At 42.3% G+C, this 22258-nt stretch overlaps 1 protein-coding gene across 2 annotated transcripts in view; it reads left to right on the plus strand.

Annotated features, from left to right (window-relative positions):
* The window catches only part of DGKI (diacylglycerol kinase iota), a 514485-nt gene that overhangs the window by 169483 nt on the left and 322744 nt on the right, over positions 1-22258 (plus strand). For both annotated transcript variants that reach the window (XM_018046893.1, XM_018046894.1), the window contains exon 2: positions 13046-13154. In XM_018046893.1, coding sequence (XP_017902382.1) covers positions 13046-13154 — 109 coding nt within the window. The remainder of the gene's footprint in view (positions 1-13045; positions 13155-22258) is intronic.

Raw genomic sequence — 22258 nt, forward strand, 5'->3', positions numbered from 1 at the left:
GCTAAAGAGAAGGCTGAGATATACACTGTTTGTTACTGATTGTGGTTTATTGCACCACTCAAACATTCACCTGCTGTCTTGTCTCTGGGTACCTTGACATCTCTTTTCTTCAATGCCACATGCTCTGGATTCTTGAGCTTTATTGTAAGTCTTGAGTTCAGGGAGTGGTTTAACTTTCCTCTTAAAATATTTATTTATTTGGCTGCATTGGGTCTTGGTTGCCGCACTTGGGATCTTTCATTGTGGCACACAAGCACTCTAGTTGTGTTGCCTGGGCTCCAGAGCGCACAGGCTTTAGTGGTTGTGGCAGGTGGGGTCTTAATTCTCTGATCAAGGACTAAACCCGAGTTCTCTGCATTAGAAGGCAGATTCTTAACCATGGGTCACCAGAGAAGTCCCCGTAATCTTACTTTAAAATAATTCCTTTATGAAAGTCTTTTTGTCTGAATTATCTGAAGTGAGCTTTCTTTCTTTTTTTTTTTTTCAATTTCTATTTTTACTTCACTCCACTCCACAATACTGCATTGGCTCTGCCACACACCGACATGAATCCACCACGGGTGTACATGTGTTCCCAAACATGAACCTCCCTCCCACCTCCCTCCCCATAACATCTCTCTGGGTCATCACCGTGCACCAGCCCCAAGCATGCTATATCCTGCATCGGATATAGACTGGTGATTCGATTCTTACATGATAGTATACCTGTTTCAATGCCATTCTCCCAAATCATCCCACCCTCTCCCTCTCCCTCTGAGTCCAAAAGTCCGTTATACACCTCCGTGTCTTTTTTGCTGTCTTGCATACAGGGTTGTCACTGCCATCTTTCTAAATTCCATATATATGTGTCAGTATACTGTATTGGTGCCTTTCCCTCTGGCCTACCTCACTCTGTACAATAGGCTTCAGCTTCATCCACCTCATCAGAACTGATTCAAATGAATTCTTTTTAACGGCTGAGTAATACTCCATTGTGTATATGTACCACAGCTTTCCTATCCATTCATCTGCTGATGGAAATCTAGGTTGTTTCCATGTCCTGGCCATTACAAACAGTGCTGCAATGAACATTGGGGTACATGTGTCTCCTTCAATTCTGGTTTCCTCGGTGTGTATGCCCAGCAGTGGGACCACTCTGCGATCCAAAAATCTGCAAGCAATAAATGCTGGAGAGGGTGTGGAGAGAAGGGAACCCTCCTACACTGTTGGTGGGAATGCAAACTAGTACAGCCACTATGGAGAACAGTGTGGAGATTCCTTAAAGGATTGAAGTGAGCTTTCTTTACGACCAGGAACCTTCTCTCCCTGATACCAGTTGAGAAGACATGTCTATGTTCTTAAGCCTCTCTGTAAACCTAGCATCATCCTAGGACTGGTCTCAAAGTAAGCAGTAGGTTGCTGCCTCTAACCCCACCCTCCACCCGTCTATTTTGAAGTATTTTGGGTTGTAGCTTAGGGAAATTATTTTGACCACTTTGAATATCATTTGACTCCATTCCTTCGGATCATGAAGGTTTTTGCATTTTCACGAGTCTCTTCAGTTCAGTTCAGTTGCTCAGTCATATCCAACTCTTTGCCATGGACTTTAGTACACCAGGCTTCCCTGTCCTTCACTATCTCCCAGAGTTTGCTCAAACTCATGTCCATTGAGTGCATGATGTCATCCAACTGTCTCATCCTCTATCACCCCCTTCTCCTGCCCTTGATCTTTCCCAGCATCAGGGTCTTTTCCAGTGAGTTGGCTCCTCACATCAGGTGGCCAAAGTGTTGGAGCTTCAGCTTTAGCATCTGTCCTTCCAGTGAATATCCGGGACTGATTTCCTTTAGGATGGACTGGTTTGATCTCCTTGCAGTCCAAGGGACTCTCAAGAGTCTTCTCCAACACCACAGTTCAAAAGCATCAATTCTTCAGCGCTCAGTTTTCTTAATGGTCCAACTCGCTCATCCCTACAGGACCACTGGAAAAACCACAGCTTTAACTAGACGGCTCTCTTGTCGACACCCTTCTTAGGGACATGTCCTAAACTGTTTTCAGTTGACAAAGCTGTGTTGTGTTATCTCCTCAGTGACATTACCAGCTGAACAAGATTGTGGTGGAAGCAGCAAAGGTGCCGGGAGTGACGAGAAACTGAAGGCAGTCGGAAAGCGTCCTAGCCTGGAAGCAGAGAAGGGGAGGCTCTAAAGATAAACAATTCCTGTTGCCAGTTTTACTGGGAACAACCCTGTGGAAATCTACATCCTTTCCCCTAAATTCTGTGGTTTCCCAAAGGGCTTACGTTCGTAAAGTTATTTCTGTTCCCAGGCTCATGCTTTTTCTAAATTTGTTCAATTTCGGATTATCTTTCTATCCCAGTAGGCAGTCTATTCTATATTCATTGACCTAGATGTAAAATTCAGCCTCTTCTTCAGTTTTCACATTCATAAAACCCAACTGCCTTGAAGCCAGGAGTAGGCTTTCCTGAAGACATAAGAGCAGGAGGGAAACAGAGAGGAGGGGCATTTCCATGACAGCAGCTCAACTTCCAGCTGGACATTAGACTGTGTCCTTAAAATGCCCTTCTGCCCTCCACGCACCAGAGCATCTCATGGGTCACTTCAAGCCACCGTCTGCCCAGCCCCTGTACCATCTTGTCCGTCCTTCTCTCTCCTTCTATGCCTTTCCTTCCCTTCCCCCCTCCCTTTCAGAGGAAATGCAGGTGGTGGAGCCATTGGAGCCAGACATCTGGGCTTTAGTTTTGGCCTCATTACTTCTGAGCTGGATGGCTTTTATAATTTCCTTAAACTTTCCCATGTTAGTTGTTCCATCAGAAAAATGGGCATAATAAAATGATCCATTTCCTAGTTTGTCGTGAGTATTAGAGAGGTGTGTGGTGGATTTTGTGGGTTGCTGTCTGCACGCCTTCTCAGGACCAAGGTGCTTATATTTTTCAGCTTCTAAGAGCACTGGCTGCTGAGAGTCTGCAGCTGAGCCCCTCCCCAGGCATTGCCTCAATGTAAGAGAGTCTCTTGACCATGTTATGCTTGGCCAGGGGGCTGCCTGCACCCAACAACTGATTGATGTGGAGGTTCAAAGTCACGTCTCTGCCTGAAATTGGGACAGCTCTGAAGGGCATTCCAGCTCCAGATTGTTATGTGCGATCAACTGAAGTCTCTAATTGCATCACGGTTCAGCTTCTTACTTTGCCAGTCCTGCTCCTCTCACCCCCAACAAGCTCTCTAGTAAACTTGCAAACATCTGCTTCTAGCCTCAGAGAAAACCGTTAAAATAATGTCCAAGGCATACAGGGTATCTAGCAGATTGCTATTATTATTGTTATTTGGAGAGTAAGATCATATATTTTATGAGATTTTTTCAAAATATTCTAGAAATATATAAAGCTACACAGCAAATTCTAATTAATAGTTTAAACCATGAGTAGCCTGCCAGGTTCCTCTCTCCATGGGATTTCCCAGGCAAGAATACTGGAGTGGGCTGCTGTTTCCTTCTCCAGGGGATCTTTCTGATCCAGGGATTGAACTCACGTCTCCTGCACTGCAGCCAGATTCTTTACCACTGAGCCACCAGGGAAATACCAACAATAGCAACACAAGAAATTCTAATTTGTAGTTTGAACCATGAGTAGGGAATATAAAATTATCCTAAATTCTGACAATGGAAAAAGGTTACTGTTTGATTTTTTTAAATGTTATTTTACTAGACCATATATATTCTAATTAGTCTGCTCCAAAAGAAGTAGAACCTTGCTTCTTAGTAATGTGACTCTTACCTGATATTCTTGGATACTATATTTTTGTTGTCTCTGTATATTGATTAATTGTCCACAAATGATAGAGGTGCTGGCAGTTTATATCCCCATAAAAAGTTAGAGGTTGACCTGTGAAAGACTGATGTGTCATGATTTTATAGACCAAAGAGAGGTTTATGTCACAGGGGCTAAGGTCTTACTAACCTGTAGAAAGTTATCTATTGTTATAGCAGATTTAGAAGTCTTTTTAGGTACTTTCCTCCTGATTATTATAAATAATCAGTTTGTCATACCCCGTTTCTTATACAGACTTTGGATTTTGCATTTGTCTCCTCTGTTCGTTACTTCACTGTTGAATCAAATAGAACTTTATCAGATGCTCACTATCTGTGTGAGACTGTTGTTCTTAACACTGATTTTTCATAGGAGTGTGTTTCTGAAGTATTAGTTTTGAAGGGTAGAATTATAATTGAAAGGTACCCAGCATTTCACGGGGACAGAAGTCAACGTTTTGGAGTTGACTTCTCCAAAGCCTTTGACTGTGTGGATCACAACAAACTGTGGAAAATTCTGAAAGAGATGGGAATACCGGACCACCTGAGAAATCTGTATGCAGGTCAGGAAGCAACTGTTAGAACTGGACATGGAATAACAGGCTGGTTCCAAATCTGGAAAGGAGTATGTCGGGGCTGTATATTGTCACCCTGCTTATTTAACTTCTATGCAGAGTACATCATGAGAAATGCTGGGCTGGAAGAAGCACAAGCTGGGATCAAGATTTCCAGGAGAAATATCAATAACCTCAGATACGCAGATGATACCACCCTTATGGCAGAAAGTGAAGAGGAACTAAAAAGCCTCTTGATGAAAATGAAAGAGGAGAGTGAAAAAGTTGGCTTAAAGCTCAACATTCAGAAAACGAAGATCATGGCATCTGGTCCCATCACTTCATGGGAAATAGATGGGGAAACAATGGAAACAGTGGCAGACTGTTTTTGGGGGCTCCAAAATCATTGCAGATGGTGACTGCAGCCATGAAATTAAAAGATACTTACTCCTTGGAAGGAATGTTATGACCAACCCAAACAGCATATTACAAAGCAGAGACATTACTTTGCCAACAAAGGTCCATCTAGTCAAGGCTATGTTTTTTCTAGTAGTCATGTATGGATGTGAGAGTTGGACTATAAAGAAAGCTGAGTGCTGAAGAATTGATGCTTTTGAACTGTGGTGTTGGAGAAGACTCTTGAGATTCCCTTGGACTGGAAGGAGATCCAACTAGTCCATCCTAAAGGAGATCAGTCCTGGGTGTTCATTGGAAGGACTGATGTTGAAGCTGAAACTCCAATACTTTGGCCACCTGATGTGAAGAGCTGACTCATTTGAAAAGACCCTGATGCTGGGAAAGATTGAAGGTAGGAGGAGAAGGGGGCAACGGAGGATGAGATTGTTGGATGGCATCACTGAATCAATGGACATGAGTTTGAGTAAACTCCTGGAATTGGAGATGGACAGGGAGGCCTGGCGTGCTGCAGTCCATGGGGTCTTAAAGAGTTGGACACGACTGATCGAGTGAACTGAACTGAAAAACCCTGTTATACTAAATCAAGATTGTGGATCTAGCTTTGAAGTATATTTGCTATTAAAGCATGTATATTTGCTAGAGTTGTCATTAACAAAGTACCAAGCACTGTTTTAAGCAATAGGAATTTATTGTTTCACAGTTCTGGAGGCTGAAAGTTTAAGATCAGCTGCTGATTCCTTCTGAGGCTGAGGGAGAATGTGGTCTAGGCCTCGCTCCTCTAGGTGCTGTGGTTTTCTGGCAATTCTTGGCCTTCTCTGGCTCATGCACACATCCCTGGATCTCTGCCTTTATTTTCACATGGTGTTCTCCTTATGTGTGTATCTATCCAAGTCGTCTCTTCCATAAGGACCCCAGTCGTATTAGATTAGGGCCCACTCTAAGTCCCTCTTTTAACTTGATTATCGCTGTAAAGACCTTCTCTCCAATTAAAGTCTCTTTCTGCTATGCCCTGGGGATTAGGCCTTCATCAGATGAATTTGATGTGGGAACACAATTCAACCCCAAATAGTATGATTACTTTTTATCCATCCCCAGGGATTACCTCAAATATCTTAAGGAGAAGAATGTCATTAACTCCTGAGAGAATCCCAGTTAAGAAATGTTGCCTCGTGTCTACATCATTGCCATATTGCACACCAACCCTATGCCAGCACTGCTCTAGGAATGTGCTGATGATGAACTAGGCTGGGGAAATAAATCCTAACAGTGGGTTCCCAAGTTCCCAGGGGGCATTTAGCAGCCAGTCTGCTTTACAGATTAAACAAACAAATAGTTGCCTTTTTGGTATTGCAATCATTTATAAGAATATCATTAAATACTTCCAATGTCATTTGGATTGCATTTTTTTTTTTAATATGTTGGTAAATTTGTCTGAGGGGAGTGAGTGCTGCTGCTTAATTTTGCTCTAGGCAGTTAGGCAAGTCAGGGAAGAAAAGTGATTCATTCCTTCGGCAACCGTGGAATTATTTACGATGACTGGAAGAAGAATCTGTTTGAATAACCCCTTTGAACTGCCTGACACATAATGGAAGCTTGTTAAATGTTTATCGAAGGAACAGCGGTGTCCAGGGAACTTGGAATATTTGAGAGCAATAGAATAAAAAGCACATATTTATTCAGAGATTTACCATATACCTCGTCTTGGCTGGATGCTTCTGAGGACGGCTGAGGCATATGCGAGACCGGTAACAGCCGTGACTATTTATTGTGCTTGTCATGTGCCAGCCATCCTGTGCATGTTTAAGAAAATGGCCAGAGCTACTCTCTGAGTTGGATAACATTGTTTTGATTTGAAATACAAGGAAAGGCTAAGAGAGGTCACGCAACTTGGTGACGGGTGAGGTAGGGTGTGTTCTCAACCCGTGTGATCAAATGCCTCTCTAATCGGCCTCTCTCTGAAAGCTTGCACTCTTGTTGTAGAGATCAGACACTTATAATTGCAACAACTACAAAAGTAGCGTGGCAAGAGGCTGATTGTGTCGTATGTCTCTTTTGCTGTGTAAGGTTGTGCTGTTACCATTTCATATAAGCGTGGGTTTGGGTAATGGTTAAGTATGTACATGGTTAAGTAAGATGCCTGGATTCAAATCTCACTTGAACCTCTTCCCATCTCTGTGATCTTAGACATGTAGTTTAACCATTCTGTGCTATATATTTTTTTAAATTGTAAATTAGGAGATAATAAAAGTACCTGCCTCGTGAGGGATGTATAAAGAATGTAAAATGAAGCAGTGCCTGGCAAAATATATTTCCTGCTAGAAGCTTCACAAAGGCAACAGTTTATGCAAGCTTATTTCATTCATGTATCTTAAACATGTAGAACGGTGGTTGGTATGAAACAGACATTCAGTAGTAAATACATTGGTGAATGAATAAATGTGTTTCAGTATATAAATGCTAGGGCTTAGTCACATTAGCAGACATAATGAAGTGGTCAGATGTATGCACCTTTATATAGAACAGTAGTTCTCAGCTCACAATTCATGTTAGAAATACCTGGAAGGCCTTTAAGTAGACTGATTCTCCAAGTCCCATCATAGGCAAAGGTTGAGAATCACTGTGAAAGTAACAGATACCAGTGTAGACTCATCCATGTATAACATGTTGAAGATTCAACACCAGTGGTGATTTTCTGAATGCCTTTCAACCTTTAGGTACCTAAACCCAACCTTTGTTTCAGCAATGATTATATTCCTGAAAAATGTTAATAGATGTTAAGATGGTCAAAAAATACTGTTTTCATATTAAAATGAATTAAGGTTTAGGCTCAAATAATTACACAGTTTTTTTCTCTATATAAGTCTCTGGTAAGATGTTTGAAATTTGTGTGGGTTTGAGACAACTTTTTTTTATTGAGTGGACTCCCCTTAACATGACAAGCAGTTTGTCTGGATCAACCAAGAAGCACTGTAGGCTGCTATGAACATAGGCAAAGTTAGTGCAGTTAATGGAGGGAAGAACACCAACAGGTACCATAATTAAGATTTTACTTGAGGTACTTGGGGAATTAAACCAAGATACAGAATGACTTTTGAGGCAGCTGGTTCCTTTTCTAGAGCAAGGACATGAGTCCACTGATCTCCAGTGTGAAAGTTGCCTGTCTTAAGAGACTTCCTGGCTAAGGAGACCTCCTAACTCTTTGGTGCTTCTCCCAGCAGTTGGGCTCCTCATTCTGTCCCCGCAGGTAGCATCCCTCGGAGAGGGAGTTTGCAAGAGGGGGATGGATCAATTCTGGGAGCCACATCACCCTGGAAGAACAGGAGAACCAACCTGAACCAAGAGAAATTTGCAGAATGGATAATTAAAAAGGATTCTGGCCCAGTAACCACTTATATGTTTTCCCATAAATTAAAAAAAGATCCTTTCTCTTTATGAAGAGTACATGCTGCATGTTTATTTCAATAATTTGTATTAAGAAAGTATTGACTATCATATGCCTTTTCCAAATGCTGTAGCAAAAGATTCCATTTTAATGTTGATCACAAAGCCGTTTCGAGGTCTCTTAGGCTTCTTAACACTGGATTCTCTCTCTCATTGCCTTTATCTTTAAAGAGCTTCTTTGAGGGATTTTTGGCTTTCTCAGGAAAGAATATCACTGAAATGGAAGGCCTGAGATATAATTCAAATCATCCTAATCAGATTTCTCAACCCTTGATCTAATCAGCAAGCTGTTTGGCTTAGCTTCTTGGTCAAGTTCATTCATTAACTCAGAAAGCATTTATTGAATATATACTGTGTCTACCCCGGGCTAGAACATAATAAGATTAGTAGATGAATTGAGCCCTGTCCTTTAGGAGTTTATAGTCTTATTGAATGAAGTGAAGGAAATAATAGAATGCTATTTAAAATGTATGATGGTTTTTGTACTTTAAATATGTTCACGGTTTTTCACGGCAGATAATTGACATCAACTGTGACTTTGTGTGCCTGAAACTGTGCTTTAGAATATTTTGGTTTTGTATCTGTTTCACCATTAATATCACACTTCTTCTTTTCACAGACTCTCTTGCCATTATAGTCATCACCTGACAAAGTACTGTTGTAAAGTTAATAGAATTATTGCCGTTTCATGGTTTTACTTACTGTGGATTTGGGAGGATTCTGAGCAGGAGGAAAGAATGAAAGTTGAAACTCCATTGAGTTTTTCTTTTTTTAAATTATAGCAAACTGCAGCATAAACCCCCTCAACACACATCAAATTCTATCAGATTCTTAAATGTCATCTTTTGCAACCAAGATGAATCCAAATAGAAAAATAACTTATACTAATGTTATTTGAGGTCTGAGAAATAATGAAATTGCTTTCTTATTTTGGAACAAAGTGTGTATACATGTATGAACTATTGGAAAAAAAAGGCTTTTTCTCCCATGGTTATTTGGAAGAATGGGAAGCTATAATCAGAAGTTACCTCCCATCCCCTTTATTACCTCTATACATTTTTCCTGTTCTCTCTCTTATGTAATATCCTTTTGTGAGGCCCATTTACAGTTACAAACTGGCAGCCACTTTGAAGTTTCTTATTTATTTCCCCCCTAATTAATGTTTTTATGTGTGGTAGATATACAATTTTCTTCTATTAATGTTACAAAAAAGCCAACCTTAAATTTGCATCCACAATGGGGAATAATCAACAAAAGCCCTTAATCATTTGTATTCAGGGGCTGGGCGAAAGTGTGATTTGACTAAGGTTTCATTGCTGGGCTTATCCGGGCTTAGGGCTTCCCGGGCGGCGCAGCGGTAAAGAATCTGCCTGCCAGTGTAGGAGACGCGGGTTCGATCCCTGGGTCCAGAAACCCCCTGGAGAAGGAAATGCCAACCCATGCCAGTATTCTTGCCTGGGAAGCCCCATGGATAGAGGAGCCTGGTGGTCAACAGTCCGTGGGGTTGCAAAGAGTCGGACACGAGTGAGCAGACATGCAGCCACGCGTCCTGGGTTAAATATTAGTATGTCTCTTGCCTTATAACCACATTGCTCTTCTAGAGACATATGTATTCCTTGCATCCTAATTTCACTCTCTGAGCAATTTGCTGGCAGTCCTCATTAGCAAGAATAATCAGGTTTTGGGGGTCAGTCTCCAGCTTCTGATGAGTTAAACTCATTTGTCCTGTGGTTTCCTCTGTGATAACAGAATTTTGTTTCCTCTCTTCTATTTTCTGATCACAAATCTCTGTGGCTATTCACGGAAAAATGAAGGGTCTGTGTTTTTCTCTTCACCTGAAATTCAGGAATTCTTCAGCTGTCCTAAGACTTTGTGTTTAGGCACCTTTTTTTTTTTTTTTTTCTTTTTTGGCTAGAACACTTAAATTTAGACTGTGATAACTGTTAGGGAATCAAAAGTGGAACCTGTAGATGTTGACTCCACAGAGATCTGACATTCTTGTGATAAAAACTGTGACTCAGAATCACCATACAGGGTAAATCAGAGAAAAGTCCTAATGAAAAATGCTAAAGAAGTTCTTTGAACTCAGCTGGAGGAAAATATGCCTTGGGGGAGGAAGTGAAGGCTCACCATATAAGAGTCATCTAGTATTCTTTTCTTCTGGCTCAAGAAAATGGGATATACTTTGGAGTCAGGGGCCAAAACTGATGTTATTCCTTATTTGTCTTGATGAAAGTGAGGCGAAAAATATTGTGTCATCAGACTGTCTTTAAAGGCCTACATATGTGTGATGACTGTTTTGGGGGGCTTATGTAAAGCACGTACATTCCTTGCTGCCCAATGGGAGCTTCTGGAGGCTGCTGGCAAGCTTGATACGATCACTTTCAACTACTGAAGACCTGTCCAGTGTTTCTGGGACTTCCTGTGTAGGAATATAGGAGAAAGAGAAGAAGAAAGGAAGGAGCAGGAGGGGGAAGGGGAAGGAGAAGAAGAAGAATCTTCCAGTGTTCTTTCCTTATGGCTCAACAAAATGGAATATATAATGGAGTGAGGGGAAGAAGGAGCTGAAGGACGGGTGAAGAAGGCTGGACACTGGCTGAACTCTCAGACGTGCTTGATCCTTGATGACTGACTGGCTTCTTTTCTGGAGTCTGTTCAGCCTTTGCTTGGGTTTGGGGGCAGCTGTTCACCTTGCTCACCTTTGCAAGTGACATGACTGGGTGGAGCTTGCAAAGGTCAGGGGACAGTGCAGGGAGATCATCTGTCATTAGCAAGATTCTGCTGGGCTTTGATGGGATCCCATCTTACTGTTGGTGTGTCGCCTTGCTCCTCTGTGTGAGGACCTGGGCCTCCCTGGGGACTTGGTGCATCTGCAGGTCCAGTGTCAGAGGTGGCAGGTTCCTTCAGTCTTGCTCACGTCTCGTGAGACAGGCTGTAGGGAGCTATGGGCAGTCAAGCGGGCAATGAAGTGGTTGCTGATTTCCTCCTCCTGGATAGGCCTGGGGTATTCAGTGCCCCTCACCTGCCTAAGATACTTGTTCTGTCTACCTAAAGAAGGACGTGAACTAAAATGAGCTTGAATGGCCAGATATTGCGTTTATACAGGAATAGCAGAGGAAGTGGGGCTTCCCTGGGTGGCTCAGTGGTAAAGAATCCACCTGTGATACAACAGGAGATGCAGGAGGCATGGGTTCCATCCTTGGGTCAGAAGATCCCCTGAAGAGGGGGCACAGCAGCCCACTCCAGTATTCTTGCCTGGAGAATCCCATGGACAGAGGAGCCTGGGGGGCTACAGTTCATAGGGTTGCAAAGAGTTGGACACGACTAAAGCAACTGCTCACACACGCACTCAGCAGAGGCAGTGCAGTGTGGGACACGCAGACTGTAGCGAGCTGTGGGCAAGGCTCCTGATAGTTTGGGATGCAGTGTCCTTATGGTCAAAGAGAGGAAAGTGGTGAGAGCACAGACAGATTCTAAGCAGCAGGTTCATTGGCTTGAGGATGGGGAGAGATGCTTGGCAGATATTCTGCATTGGAGGGATAAGCTTCTGTCTCCTGGAAATCAGGCATTTACTGGAAATCAGTCTCTTAGCGCTTACGTTTTGTTTGCCTGAGGGCACTTGTGGGAGATTCTCCATTTCATAGTGTCTAGATCCATTTTAGATTAAAATCCTTCCACACTCCTGTGCAGCAGCGTGAAGCCTTTAGAGACAGAAAGAAGCACCTGGGAAGCATGTGGAAGCTCGGATTCCTGCCCTCCCCACCCCCACCCCAAGCCCACCCCAAGCCCACCCCAGACTCAGGACTCAGAGCCGCAGCATCACAAGGCACCCCTTATTCTAGTTCAGGTTGTTCTCAGAGCAACACATGGACGCTCCCAGAGAGGACTGCTCCTCTCCCTTCCAGGGAGCCACTTAGTTAAGCCACAGATCAGCACTCCTGTTTAGGCTTGAGACCATTGTCTGACATTTCTGATGGAGCTGTTCAGAAATTGGCCTTCTATTATTCATGATGGAACCATAAGCTCTCCGTGGGTGATCCCTGCTCTCTTCCTTTATCTTGCTCTCCTCATTCTCTCCACTCTGCCCTTATCTCCTCCCTCCCCTTTGCTCAGTAGTAGGCATGTTTGCTTGCTAAAGCAACTCCTCTTATGTCTTATCTTTGCCTAGGTCAGTCTTGACTTTCTCAACCTCTCCTGATTCCATCCCTCCTTTCTGACCCGAATTCTGTGACGTTCCACTCAACAAACCTAAATCCAACCAACATGTTTTCGAATTTTCTTACCCCAGACTTTGATAAAATATTGGTCTTGCATTGTGTGATTTCCAGGATACGAATCAGTCTTTTTCCACTTAGTACCTCAAGTCAACTGTAGACATCCTCTGCAAGGGCAAGGGAGGATGTTCTTGAGATGTGTAACAGTGAACTTGGGAGTGGTAACCAGTTTGGAGAGCTCTTTGCTGGGAAATGGAGGAATTTTAATCAAAGATCTCACAAGCCTGCTTTGCGTGCTTTTAGTCTCTGGCAGCTTTTAAATTGTCCAAGGACTGTGACCACCTCAGCCTTAGGTCTTTTTCTGCAAACAGAGACCTGCATTCTGCTGTCTCCCCTGAATGTCCCTAAGGTGGCCCCCTCAACCTTCCTGTCTTTTGAGACCTGCCATCCTTGGTTCTCACCATGCACTTTAGAGATTCCAGTACATTTGCAAAGGTTTTCACACATGCAAGACTAACTCAGGCATCATTTCTACTCCATGGGAAATTTTCAGCTCTGTATTACCTTCTGATGTTGGTTTTTGTTTTTTTTTTGTTTTTTTTTTTTCCTTCTTGCTGCAGGAAAGCAATCTCTCGGGCAGGCCTGCAGCACTTGGCTCCTGCACATCCCCTCAGCCTTCCTGTCGCAAACGGTCCAGCGAAGGAGCCCAGAGCGACTCTGGACTGGAGCGTAGGTGTCGGCGTTTTCATGTAACGTCATTTCACTGCATGTGTGTCTTTCTCATTCTCAGGATTCCTGTAGCTCCAGACAAGACTTGATCATTTTCAGTATTGTTCACTGACCCATCTTTGAGTATCTAAGCTCCGGCTCCATTTTCAGATTTCCAGGAACATAGCTCCTTTTATGAAGTCAAACATATTGAAGACTAGGCTAAAAACTTCAGGAATCCTTTTAAGCACTATTTGCCTGGGATTGCAGCTGTGAAACTGAGCAACTTCACTTTCACTTTTCACTGTCATGCATTGGAGAAGGAAATGGCAACCCACTCCAGTGTTCTTGCCTGGAGAATCCCAGGGACAGAAGAGCCTGGTAGGCTGCCATCTCTGGGGTCGCACAGAGTCAGACACGACTGAAGTGACTTAGCAGCAGCAGCAGCAGCAGCAGCTGTGAAATAACAAGTACTTCTGTGCACATGCTTCATCGGTCCCTGCCTGCCAAGTTGGCGATGAATACAGTTTACTCTTAGAGACTAAGTCGTAAAGTCCAAGTTTGATTTCCTTAGCTCAAGCTGCCTTTTTCTTTTTTGGTGCTCTTCTTTCCTTTTTCATTTTTACTGGGAGAGGATGACCTCACTTTACATTCCAGGCACTCCATGTGCTCCTGTCTGCTATGTTTCCTCTCCTAACCCAAAGGTAATGGGTCTTGTATCAGTGGGGTGGGTATATTAGCTGATTTTTTAAAAATTTATTTTATTGAAGTCTGGTTTGTTTACAATGTTGTGTTCATTTCTACTGTTGTTGTTATTGTTAAGTCACTAAGTCTTGTCTGACTCTTTGCAACCCCAAGGACTGTAGCCTGCCAGGCTCCTCTGTCAGTGGGATTTCCTAGGCAAGAATACTGGAGTGGGTTGCCATTTCCCTTTCCAGGGGATCTTCCTGACCCAGGAACTGAACCTGTGTCTCCTGCAGTGGCAGGTGGAATCTTTACCACTGAGCCACCGGGGAAGCCCAGTTACTACTGTATGGCAAAGTGACTCAATTATACATATGTGTATATTCTCTTTCATATTCTTTTCCGTTACAGTTTTTCACAGGATATTGAATATAGTTCCCTGTGCTATACAGTAGGACCTTGTTGTTTATCTATTCTTTTATATAATAGTTTGCATCTGCTGTATATTAACTGATTTTAATGTTTTATCTAAGAGACATCTATAAAAACTGTTAAATTGAAGATTGCAGTGTGAATTTCTTAAGTCAATTAGAATACATTTGTTAAGAGTCTTCGGTGAGCCAAGTTCTTGGTTGAAGGCATGTCTAACTATGGACTGAAAGGCCTGTCCCTTCCTGAAGCAATGTAAGAAACAATATGAAGCCAGAGGAGGCTGCTCTGAGATTATTCCAGTCTGGTCCTGATGAATCTTGTCTAGCCTTTCTGGTTGAGTTGAACAGAGGGAATAATCCATGTTCTCTTCCTCCCGTAAGAAAGACCATCTGGCAGGGTGCCAGAAAGGAAAGGACTTTGTAAACTAAATTTTGTTTTTGGCACATATGCCATAACCTAATATCATTTAATACTGTAATATTTCTCCCTCTTCCCCAAGAACACACTTACTAACATCCTTATTTTATATTCTGGACACACAGCAATGTATGCAATACATGAAGTACCTGGCAAAAGACTGAATCTAATTGAAATGAAACTTTCTTCCTTGATGAAGTCTGCTATATATATTAGCTAATTTTAATGTTTTATATAAAAGACATCTATGAAAGCTGTTAACTTGAAGATTGCAATCTGAATTTAAGTCAGTTAGAGTGTTCAGGTCACACCTGTGTATGCTGAGTTGGTATTTGGGAAGACCCTTGCCCTCCTGTAAGTTTCCCTTTATTCCAGGACAGTCATTTAATAAACCCTTAAAAGGTTAGAATATAGAATATTTTGACACCAGTGCTTACATAATTTAAAAGAATTAAATACATAAACAAACATAAGTTAAATTTAAAAAGGAATATACATGGACCACTGATGAGGATGTGCTAAGAATCAGGGACCCAAAAAATGTTAGTTTATTATCCATGATGTTCCAGATCCTCTGATCCAAACTCATAGGATTCTATTTGAGGTGCAAGATTCTAATGAAAGTTTACGTCATTTAGAAACACCCATTAAATCAGGCTTCCCAGGTGGCTCATTGGTAAAGAATCTGCCTTCAGTGCAGGAGACGTGGATTCGATCCTTGGATCAGGAAGATCCCCTGGAATCAGAAACGGCACCCGACTCCAGTATTCCTGCCTGGAGAATCCCATGCACAGAGGAGCCTGGCGGGCTACAGTCCTTGGGGTTGCAAAAGAGTCAGACACGACTGACTGTGCACACACATTCATTAAATCATTTCTCTGCCCCTCGTGTGACGTTAGTTAAGTCACTTGACTTCTTTCAGCCGCAGTGCCCTCATCTATAGATGGGAACAATGGTGACTTCTCCCTCAGGGGGACTTCAGGGTTGTTGTTAAGATCAAATGGGGCTGTGAATGTAAACGTTCTTGTAAACTGTACAGCCGGTAGGTTTATTTATTCAGAAATTAAGTCACTGATGAATTCATTGATCGATCACCATATGTTGAGTAACTGCTTTGTTCTGGAACCTGTTTGGTTCCTTGGGATTCTGGGTGAGGAAGATATGGTTTCTGCTTTCAAGAAGCTTAGAATGCAGAAAAGACATTGACACCAAAATATGGGCAGTGACACCAAGCATAGTGGGGTGCAAAGAGTGCCGTGGGGGTGTGAGGAAGGACACTCTATCCCTGTTTGATGCTGGAAAGAGTTAGCAGAAAAATGCTTTTAGAAAAAGTTTCCTTCCTGAACCAAAGCTTGACTAGAAGGTGTTATTTTCCAGATTACTGTAAAGAGGTCTATGCTCTAATATTTCATCAAAATGGTATTTTTGGCTGGTGGTGGGAGGCTGCGGTGCACGTTTTGGAAAGAGTGAGCAGGAAGTAAGGCTGCGTTGTGTGTAGCTGAGCTGATCCTTCATCTTTCAGCCCCTTCGGTTGTGGTCACTTCATCTTGGTGGCCTGATGAATTGTCACGGTGACGGGAAACACTCTGGGGATGTTTAACAGTAGAGGGAAAATTGAAAGCCTTCCCTGAAGACACTCTTATCTCAGGGCTTATTTAGAGATCTTATATGGAAGGAGTTATAAGATGTGACTCTAAAAAACCCCATAATTGTGGGCTAATATTGCTGAAGCCAGATAGCAACCAACCCTACGCATTCTTATTACAGTTACCTAAAAGATTTTTCTCAGAAGAGAGGAAGAAGCAGATTGTTCAAAACATTTAAATGCCCCCCCCCTTTTTTTTTTTTGCTGAGACTTCCCTTGCTTCCAAATTTTTGGCTTTTACTAACCAAACTGCTTTACACCAACTTCATTTATGCCACTTTGGTTTGCCTGCTTGTGCAGAAAGCTAAACCAGGATTTTCTTTGTTCTAAACTTTAAAATATAAAAGTAGTCCTACTCGTCTTGACCTACCACCATTGCCTTATTCCACCTCCTTGTCTGCTTCCCTGCAAAAAAGTGGTGTGACCACCTCTCTCCTATCAGCTCCCTCTTCTGAACTAAATGCATTAAAATGATCAGTCATTTTATTGCTGCTGATTGTTGAGTGCTGATTTGGGTTGGAACCTCTTATTAAGAGTTTCTCAAATGAGAAGAAGAGTGGCAAAAATGTCAAAATAAAGGTAAAAAAGGAAGAACTTCAATTTCTTGTCTTGGATGAGATAAGAGTCCCCAGTAGAGCTGAGGATGCATCCAGCTTAACAGGGGTGGACAGGGCTGTGGAAATTCTCCTCGTTCTGCATTCAACCCCCTTGACTCATACATTGAGATTCTCTTTGCCTCAGAGGGTCAGAGGTGGAAAGTCATCTCAAAAACCTGTAGTACGATGACCCCTAACTTACGTCACCTCCCCTCTCCTCCTTTCACCAGTGAGAAAACAGATGCAAAAGCTGTCCATGCTGCATCTTAAGTTGAAGACAAATCAGGGTGAACCTGGAATTTCAATCTTAGTCCCAAGTTTCTACTTACTGTAGAAACCTCAGAGGGCCCCATTCTGACTGTGCGTGTGCTCAGTTGCCCCAGTCATGTATGATTCTTTGTGACCCTGTGGACCCTAGCCTGCCAGACTCCTCTGTCCGTAGGATTCTCCAGGCAAGAATACTGGAGTGGGTTGCCATTCCCTTCTCCAGGAAATCTTCCTGACCCAGGAACTGAATCTGGGATTCCTGCATTGCACCTGGGAAGTCCCGTTCTGACTCTAGTATGTACCAAAGACTTCAGAAGGGGCACAGTTGTTTCCTAAACATCCTCTTGCAGAGGATTTTGAGGAGTGGCCTGCTTGTGGAGTGCCTGAGACCCAGGTGAGATTAGACTATAGGCCCCTCTGCATTCGGCCAGAAAAATCCTGTTGCAGGAGTCAGTTTTTCTGCTTTGGGTCAGTGAACTTAATAATTTCCTTGAAGTGTTCCATTGTCATATTCCCATTTCCCTACTTAGGGATGTGTACTATCTCTTATTTTTAGTCTGTTCCTCCAAGTTCGGAAACTTCTCTTTTGCTGTGATTCACTCACGTATTTTATTTTGACTTATGGGATTCTCTGCCCCACACAGGGTCATTTCCTTGATGACTCTTTGCCAACCTTTGGGCCTGCCACCTGCACACAGGCCCTCCTCTCCATTCATGTCAGGGATGGAAGCCTTAATGATGGGGAACAGCCAGATCCAGCCTCAGTACAGGCTGGGGTCTTCTACTGACTACGGTGGACAGTCGGCTTCACTTGAGGTGAATGTAGCTCTTTTCTACAAAGACTTGACTCCTGCTCTCTGCCAGGCTGTGCTCATTTGTTTGGTTGAACTAGTTCTGTTTATTTTGGTTGAACTAGTTTCTGTTTATCTGTTTTTGATTCCACATAAAATTTCTACCAATAGGGCATTGTCTTAGAGCCAAATTCGTGTTTTGGGTTGACTTATTCTAGGTCATAGTTCGATTTGAGGCACTTTGAAGGGAGGAGCAGTGTTCTCTGCTAGCAAGCAGAAATAAGTATCTTCTTCACAGTGGACTGCGCAGTATCATTGGCCTAGTAACTCTCTGGTGGATGTCAGGGATGAATTGATTACAGCTTTTCTGTTCAATCAGCAAGGAAGGGACACATCTCTGGGAGCCGATGGGCACTCAGATGATCTCCAGTTCCAGAAGGGCATTGGAAGATAAAAGTCAAAAGCCTGTTTGAAACGTCAATGAGTTTATGCTAATGAGTTCCGAGTAACTCTTTTAAAATTTCCTTCCTAATCCAGTACATTGTGTTAAGGCCTGAAGCTTGCACAGTTTTTGATCTTCCCATTCACCCCGATGGCATCCTCTCTCCCCTTTCATGGTGAGAACCTACAGGGCTGCTCCCTTTGACACCATGCCATGAACATCAGCCAAGCCAGTTTTGGGGAAAACAGGCTAAATTGCTAGAAAGGAAGGGAGTAATGCTCTAACAGGGAAAAATAGTCGCATCTCCTGGGCTGGAATCCAAGCTTCCAGTTTAGGGGGAGTTAATCCACTTTGAAGTAAGTCTACTGCATAGATAATGCATATCTTCTCTTAAATGTCACATGCCTCTTGTGGGATGGAGACTTATTTAGGACATGGAGATTTCTTCCTTGTTGTTATTCTTAAAGCTGAAAACATAGGATGTGGGTCTTCACTCTGTCTCCTCTATTCTGTAATTTGCTTTTGCTCATCACACTGCCTGAAACAGTTCTCCAAGCAATGGTGAAAAATCCACCAAAATCTTTCTTTAAAAAAACTATATTGGTTTTCAATCTGACATCCTTGATTTCTGTTCATTTTCTCTTTCCTCATTGGAAAATTTCCTCCAATGCTGAGGGCTGTGGAAAACAGCCTCAATGCAAACAAACCCAGACTTTATATCCCGACCACCTTTCCTGTCCTCTGGATGATGATGCTTGAAAATTAGGCAGGTAGAACATGGAACAGTGGGTACACTCACCTCACAGTTTGGTTCAGCGATAAGATTAGGGGAACAGAGTCTTCATGTGGGATTGGTTAAACTGGGTTATAAAACTAGGTTGTTTTATCTTTGGAAACCTTGAATGGAAAGGCAGAAAGAGGCAGGTGTGTGTGTGTGTGTGTGTGTGTGTGTGTGTGTGTACACCCATATGCACATGAGCATGCTCTCATTTTAGCCTTGTTTACAACGAGAGGTCCTCACAGACCTGTGCCTTCTTTACAAGCTCCAGGCCTTTGCTCTTTAACTTCAGGCTTAGGTGTCATCACCCATAGTGACACAGCCTGATATCTTTCTTCACTTCCATCCCTCTTTTGGAAAAACATTGTCAGATTAATCAAGATGTCAGATTGCTGAGCCAAGCAGGAGGAGCTGACCATCTATGAATTAGTGAAGATCCTGGCTGTGACCAGTCATCTTAATAGTGGACAGATCTAGCATGATTCAGGCACCCTCACTAGTCTCTTATTTTCTAAAATTATGAAAATTTTAAATGATATCACATTGGCTGCTGGGAGAAATCACAGAATTGTACAGCTTCACAGCTCACTGAGAAGTAACTAGGTCTAATCTTTTGCCTCTTAGTAAGTGATTATAAACTAATAAAGGTAAACAGAAGAAATATATGTGAGCCATAAAGTAAGCCTCATTTTATAGTGGCCACATTAAAAAGCGAAAAAGGCATAGGTAAAATTAATTCTGTTTTCTAAAAAAATTTAAAGGACAGAGCTAGCTTTAAAAAAAATTAATTGAATTTGGCTGCACCGGGTTTTAATTGTGACATGCAGGGTCTTTGGTTGTGGCATGCAAACTTTAGTTGTGGTGTGTGGGATCTAGTTCCTTGACCAGGGATCAAACCTGGACCCCCTGCATTGAGGGTGCAGAGTCCTAGCCACTGGACCACCAGACAGAAAGACAGAAAGTTGTGCTCAATCATAGCTGACTCTCTGTGACCCTATGAACCATAGCCTGCCAGGCTCCTCTGTCCATGGGATCTTTTCAGGAAAAAATACTGGAATGGGTTGTGATTTCCTTCTCCAGGGGATCTTCCTGACCTGGGGATCAAACCTGGGTCTCCTGTATTGCAGGCAGTATCCTACATTGCAGATGGATTCTTTACCAACTGAGCCATCAGGGAAGCCCCTAAAAGTAATTTTAGTATTATATTTTATTTGCTCAAATATATCAAAAATATTACTATTTCAACACATAATTGATATAAAAATGATCAATGAGAGAATTCACTTTTTACAGAAAGTCAGTCTTCAAAGTCTGCTATTTATTTTATTTTACATTGACAGCACATCTCAATTAGTGCTTATCCCATTCCTAATGTTGAATCACCATTTGCTTATTGGACAGCACAGATCTAAACCATCCAAGACAGATTTTACCTATTATTACCTTAAAGATTTTTAGGGGGAGGCAGTCCAGATTTTTTCCATTTCTGAATTTGTAAGGATATTTATATTTGATACACATTTATAATTTTCTTACTGTTTTAAAACTCTTCTTTTTAGCCAGTAAATGGCTTCATTTTGTGTGGATTGTTTGCTTCTGGTGTCAGTGTATTCTGTTTGTGTCATTCATTCACAACTTGCATCTTTTTACCGGTAGCTAATTACTACTAAGAGTTCAGGTAGAACTCGAGGGCAAGGAATTATATCTACACTTACCTAGGTGGGTCTCTACTCTTAGGTAACTGAATCTATCCATAGATAGGCTGATCTATATAAATCTATGTATATCTATGGATACATTGTTTTAACACTCACTCAGTTCAGTTCAGTTCAGTTGCTCAGTCATGTCCAACTCTTTGTGACCCCATGAATCGCAGCACGCCAGGCCTCCCTGCTCATCACCATCTCCCAGAGTTCACTCAAACTCATGTCCATCGAGTTGATGATGCCATCCAGCCATCTCATCCTCTGTCGTCCCCTTTTCCTCCTGCCTCCAATATCTCCCAGCATCAGAGTCTTTTCCAATGAGTCAACTCTTCGCAAGAGGTGGCCAAAGTGTTGGAGTTTCAGCTTTAGCATCATTCTTTCCAAAGAACACCCAGGACTGATCTCCTTTAAAATGGAGTGGTTGGATCTCCTTGCAGTCCAAGGGACTCTCAAGAGTCTTCTCCAACACCACAGTTCAAAAGCATCAATTCTTTGGCGCTCAGCTTTCTTCACAGTCCAACTCTCGCATCCATACATGACTGTTGGAAAAACCATAGCCTTGACTAGACGGACCTTGTTGGCAAAGTAATGTCTCTGCTTTTCAATATGCTATCTAGGTTGGTCATAACTTTTCTTCCAAGGAGTAAGCGTCTTTTAATTTCATGGCTGCAGTCACCATCCGCAGTGCTTTTGGAGCCCCCAAAAATAAATTCTGATACTGTTTCCACTGTTTCCCCATCTAGTTCCCATGAAGTGATGGGACCAGATGCCATGATCTTCGTTTTCTGAATGTTGAGCTTTAAGCCAGCTTTTTTATGACTGTTACAGAAGAAATGCTATCTTCATTTAGAAATAGAGCTATTGTTTCTGTCTGGCACAGATGGGTACTCTGAGTTGTATAGTGTTTGAGATGGAATTTCAAGATGCATGTGTAGAGAAGAGAAAGAGGTCCCTGGGTGTGGAGAATGGGGTAAATAAAAAACATGACACAGAAAAGGAAAATATGACTATACTGAGATGCATAGCCTCATACATTCTATGAAACTGTGTATGAAGGTGAATAAGGAAGACAGCCTGGTAGCATTAATGGAAGGCCTAGTATGTGGGATTAAGTTTGGAGTTTGTTTTATAAATAATAGAGAATTTTTTTAGCATCCTGAGCAAGAGAGAGTCATAATCACAGCTGTGTTTTTAGGAAGTTAATTTTATAGCAGTGTAAAATATCAGAGAGGAGATGTGGATGGACCTAGAAACTGTCATACAAGTGAAGTAAATCAGAAAGAGAAAAACAAATACTGTATATTAATGCATTTATGTGGAATCTAGAAAAACGGTACTGATGAACCTATTTGCAGCGCAGGAATGGA

The sequence above is a fragment of the Capra hircus genome, chromosome 4 (genome assembly GCF_001704415.2).
Source record: "Capra hircus breed San Clemente chromosome 4, ASM170441v1, whole genome shotgun sequence".
NCBI lineage: Eukaryota > Metazoa > Chordata > Mammalia > Artiodactyla > Bovidae > Capra > Capra hircus.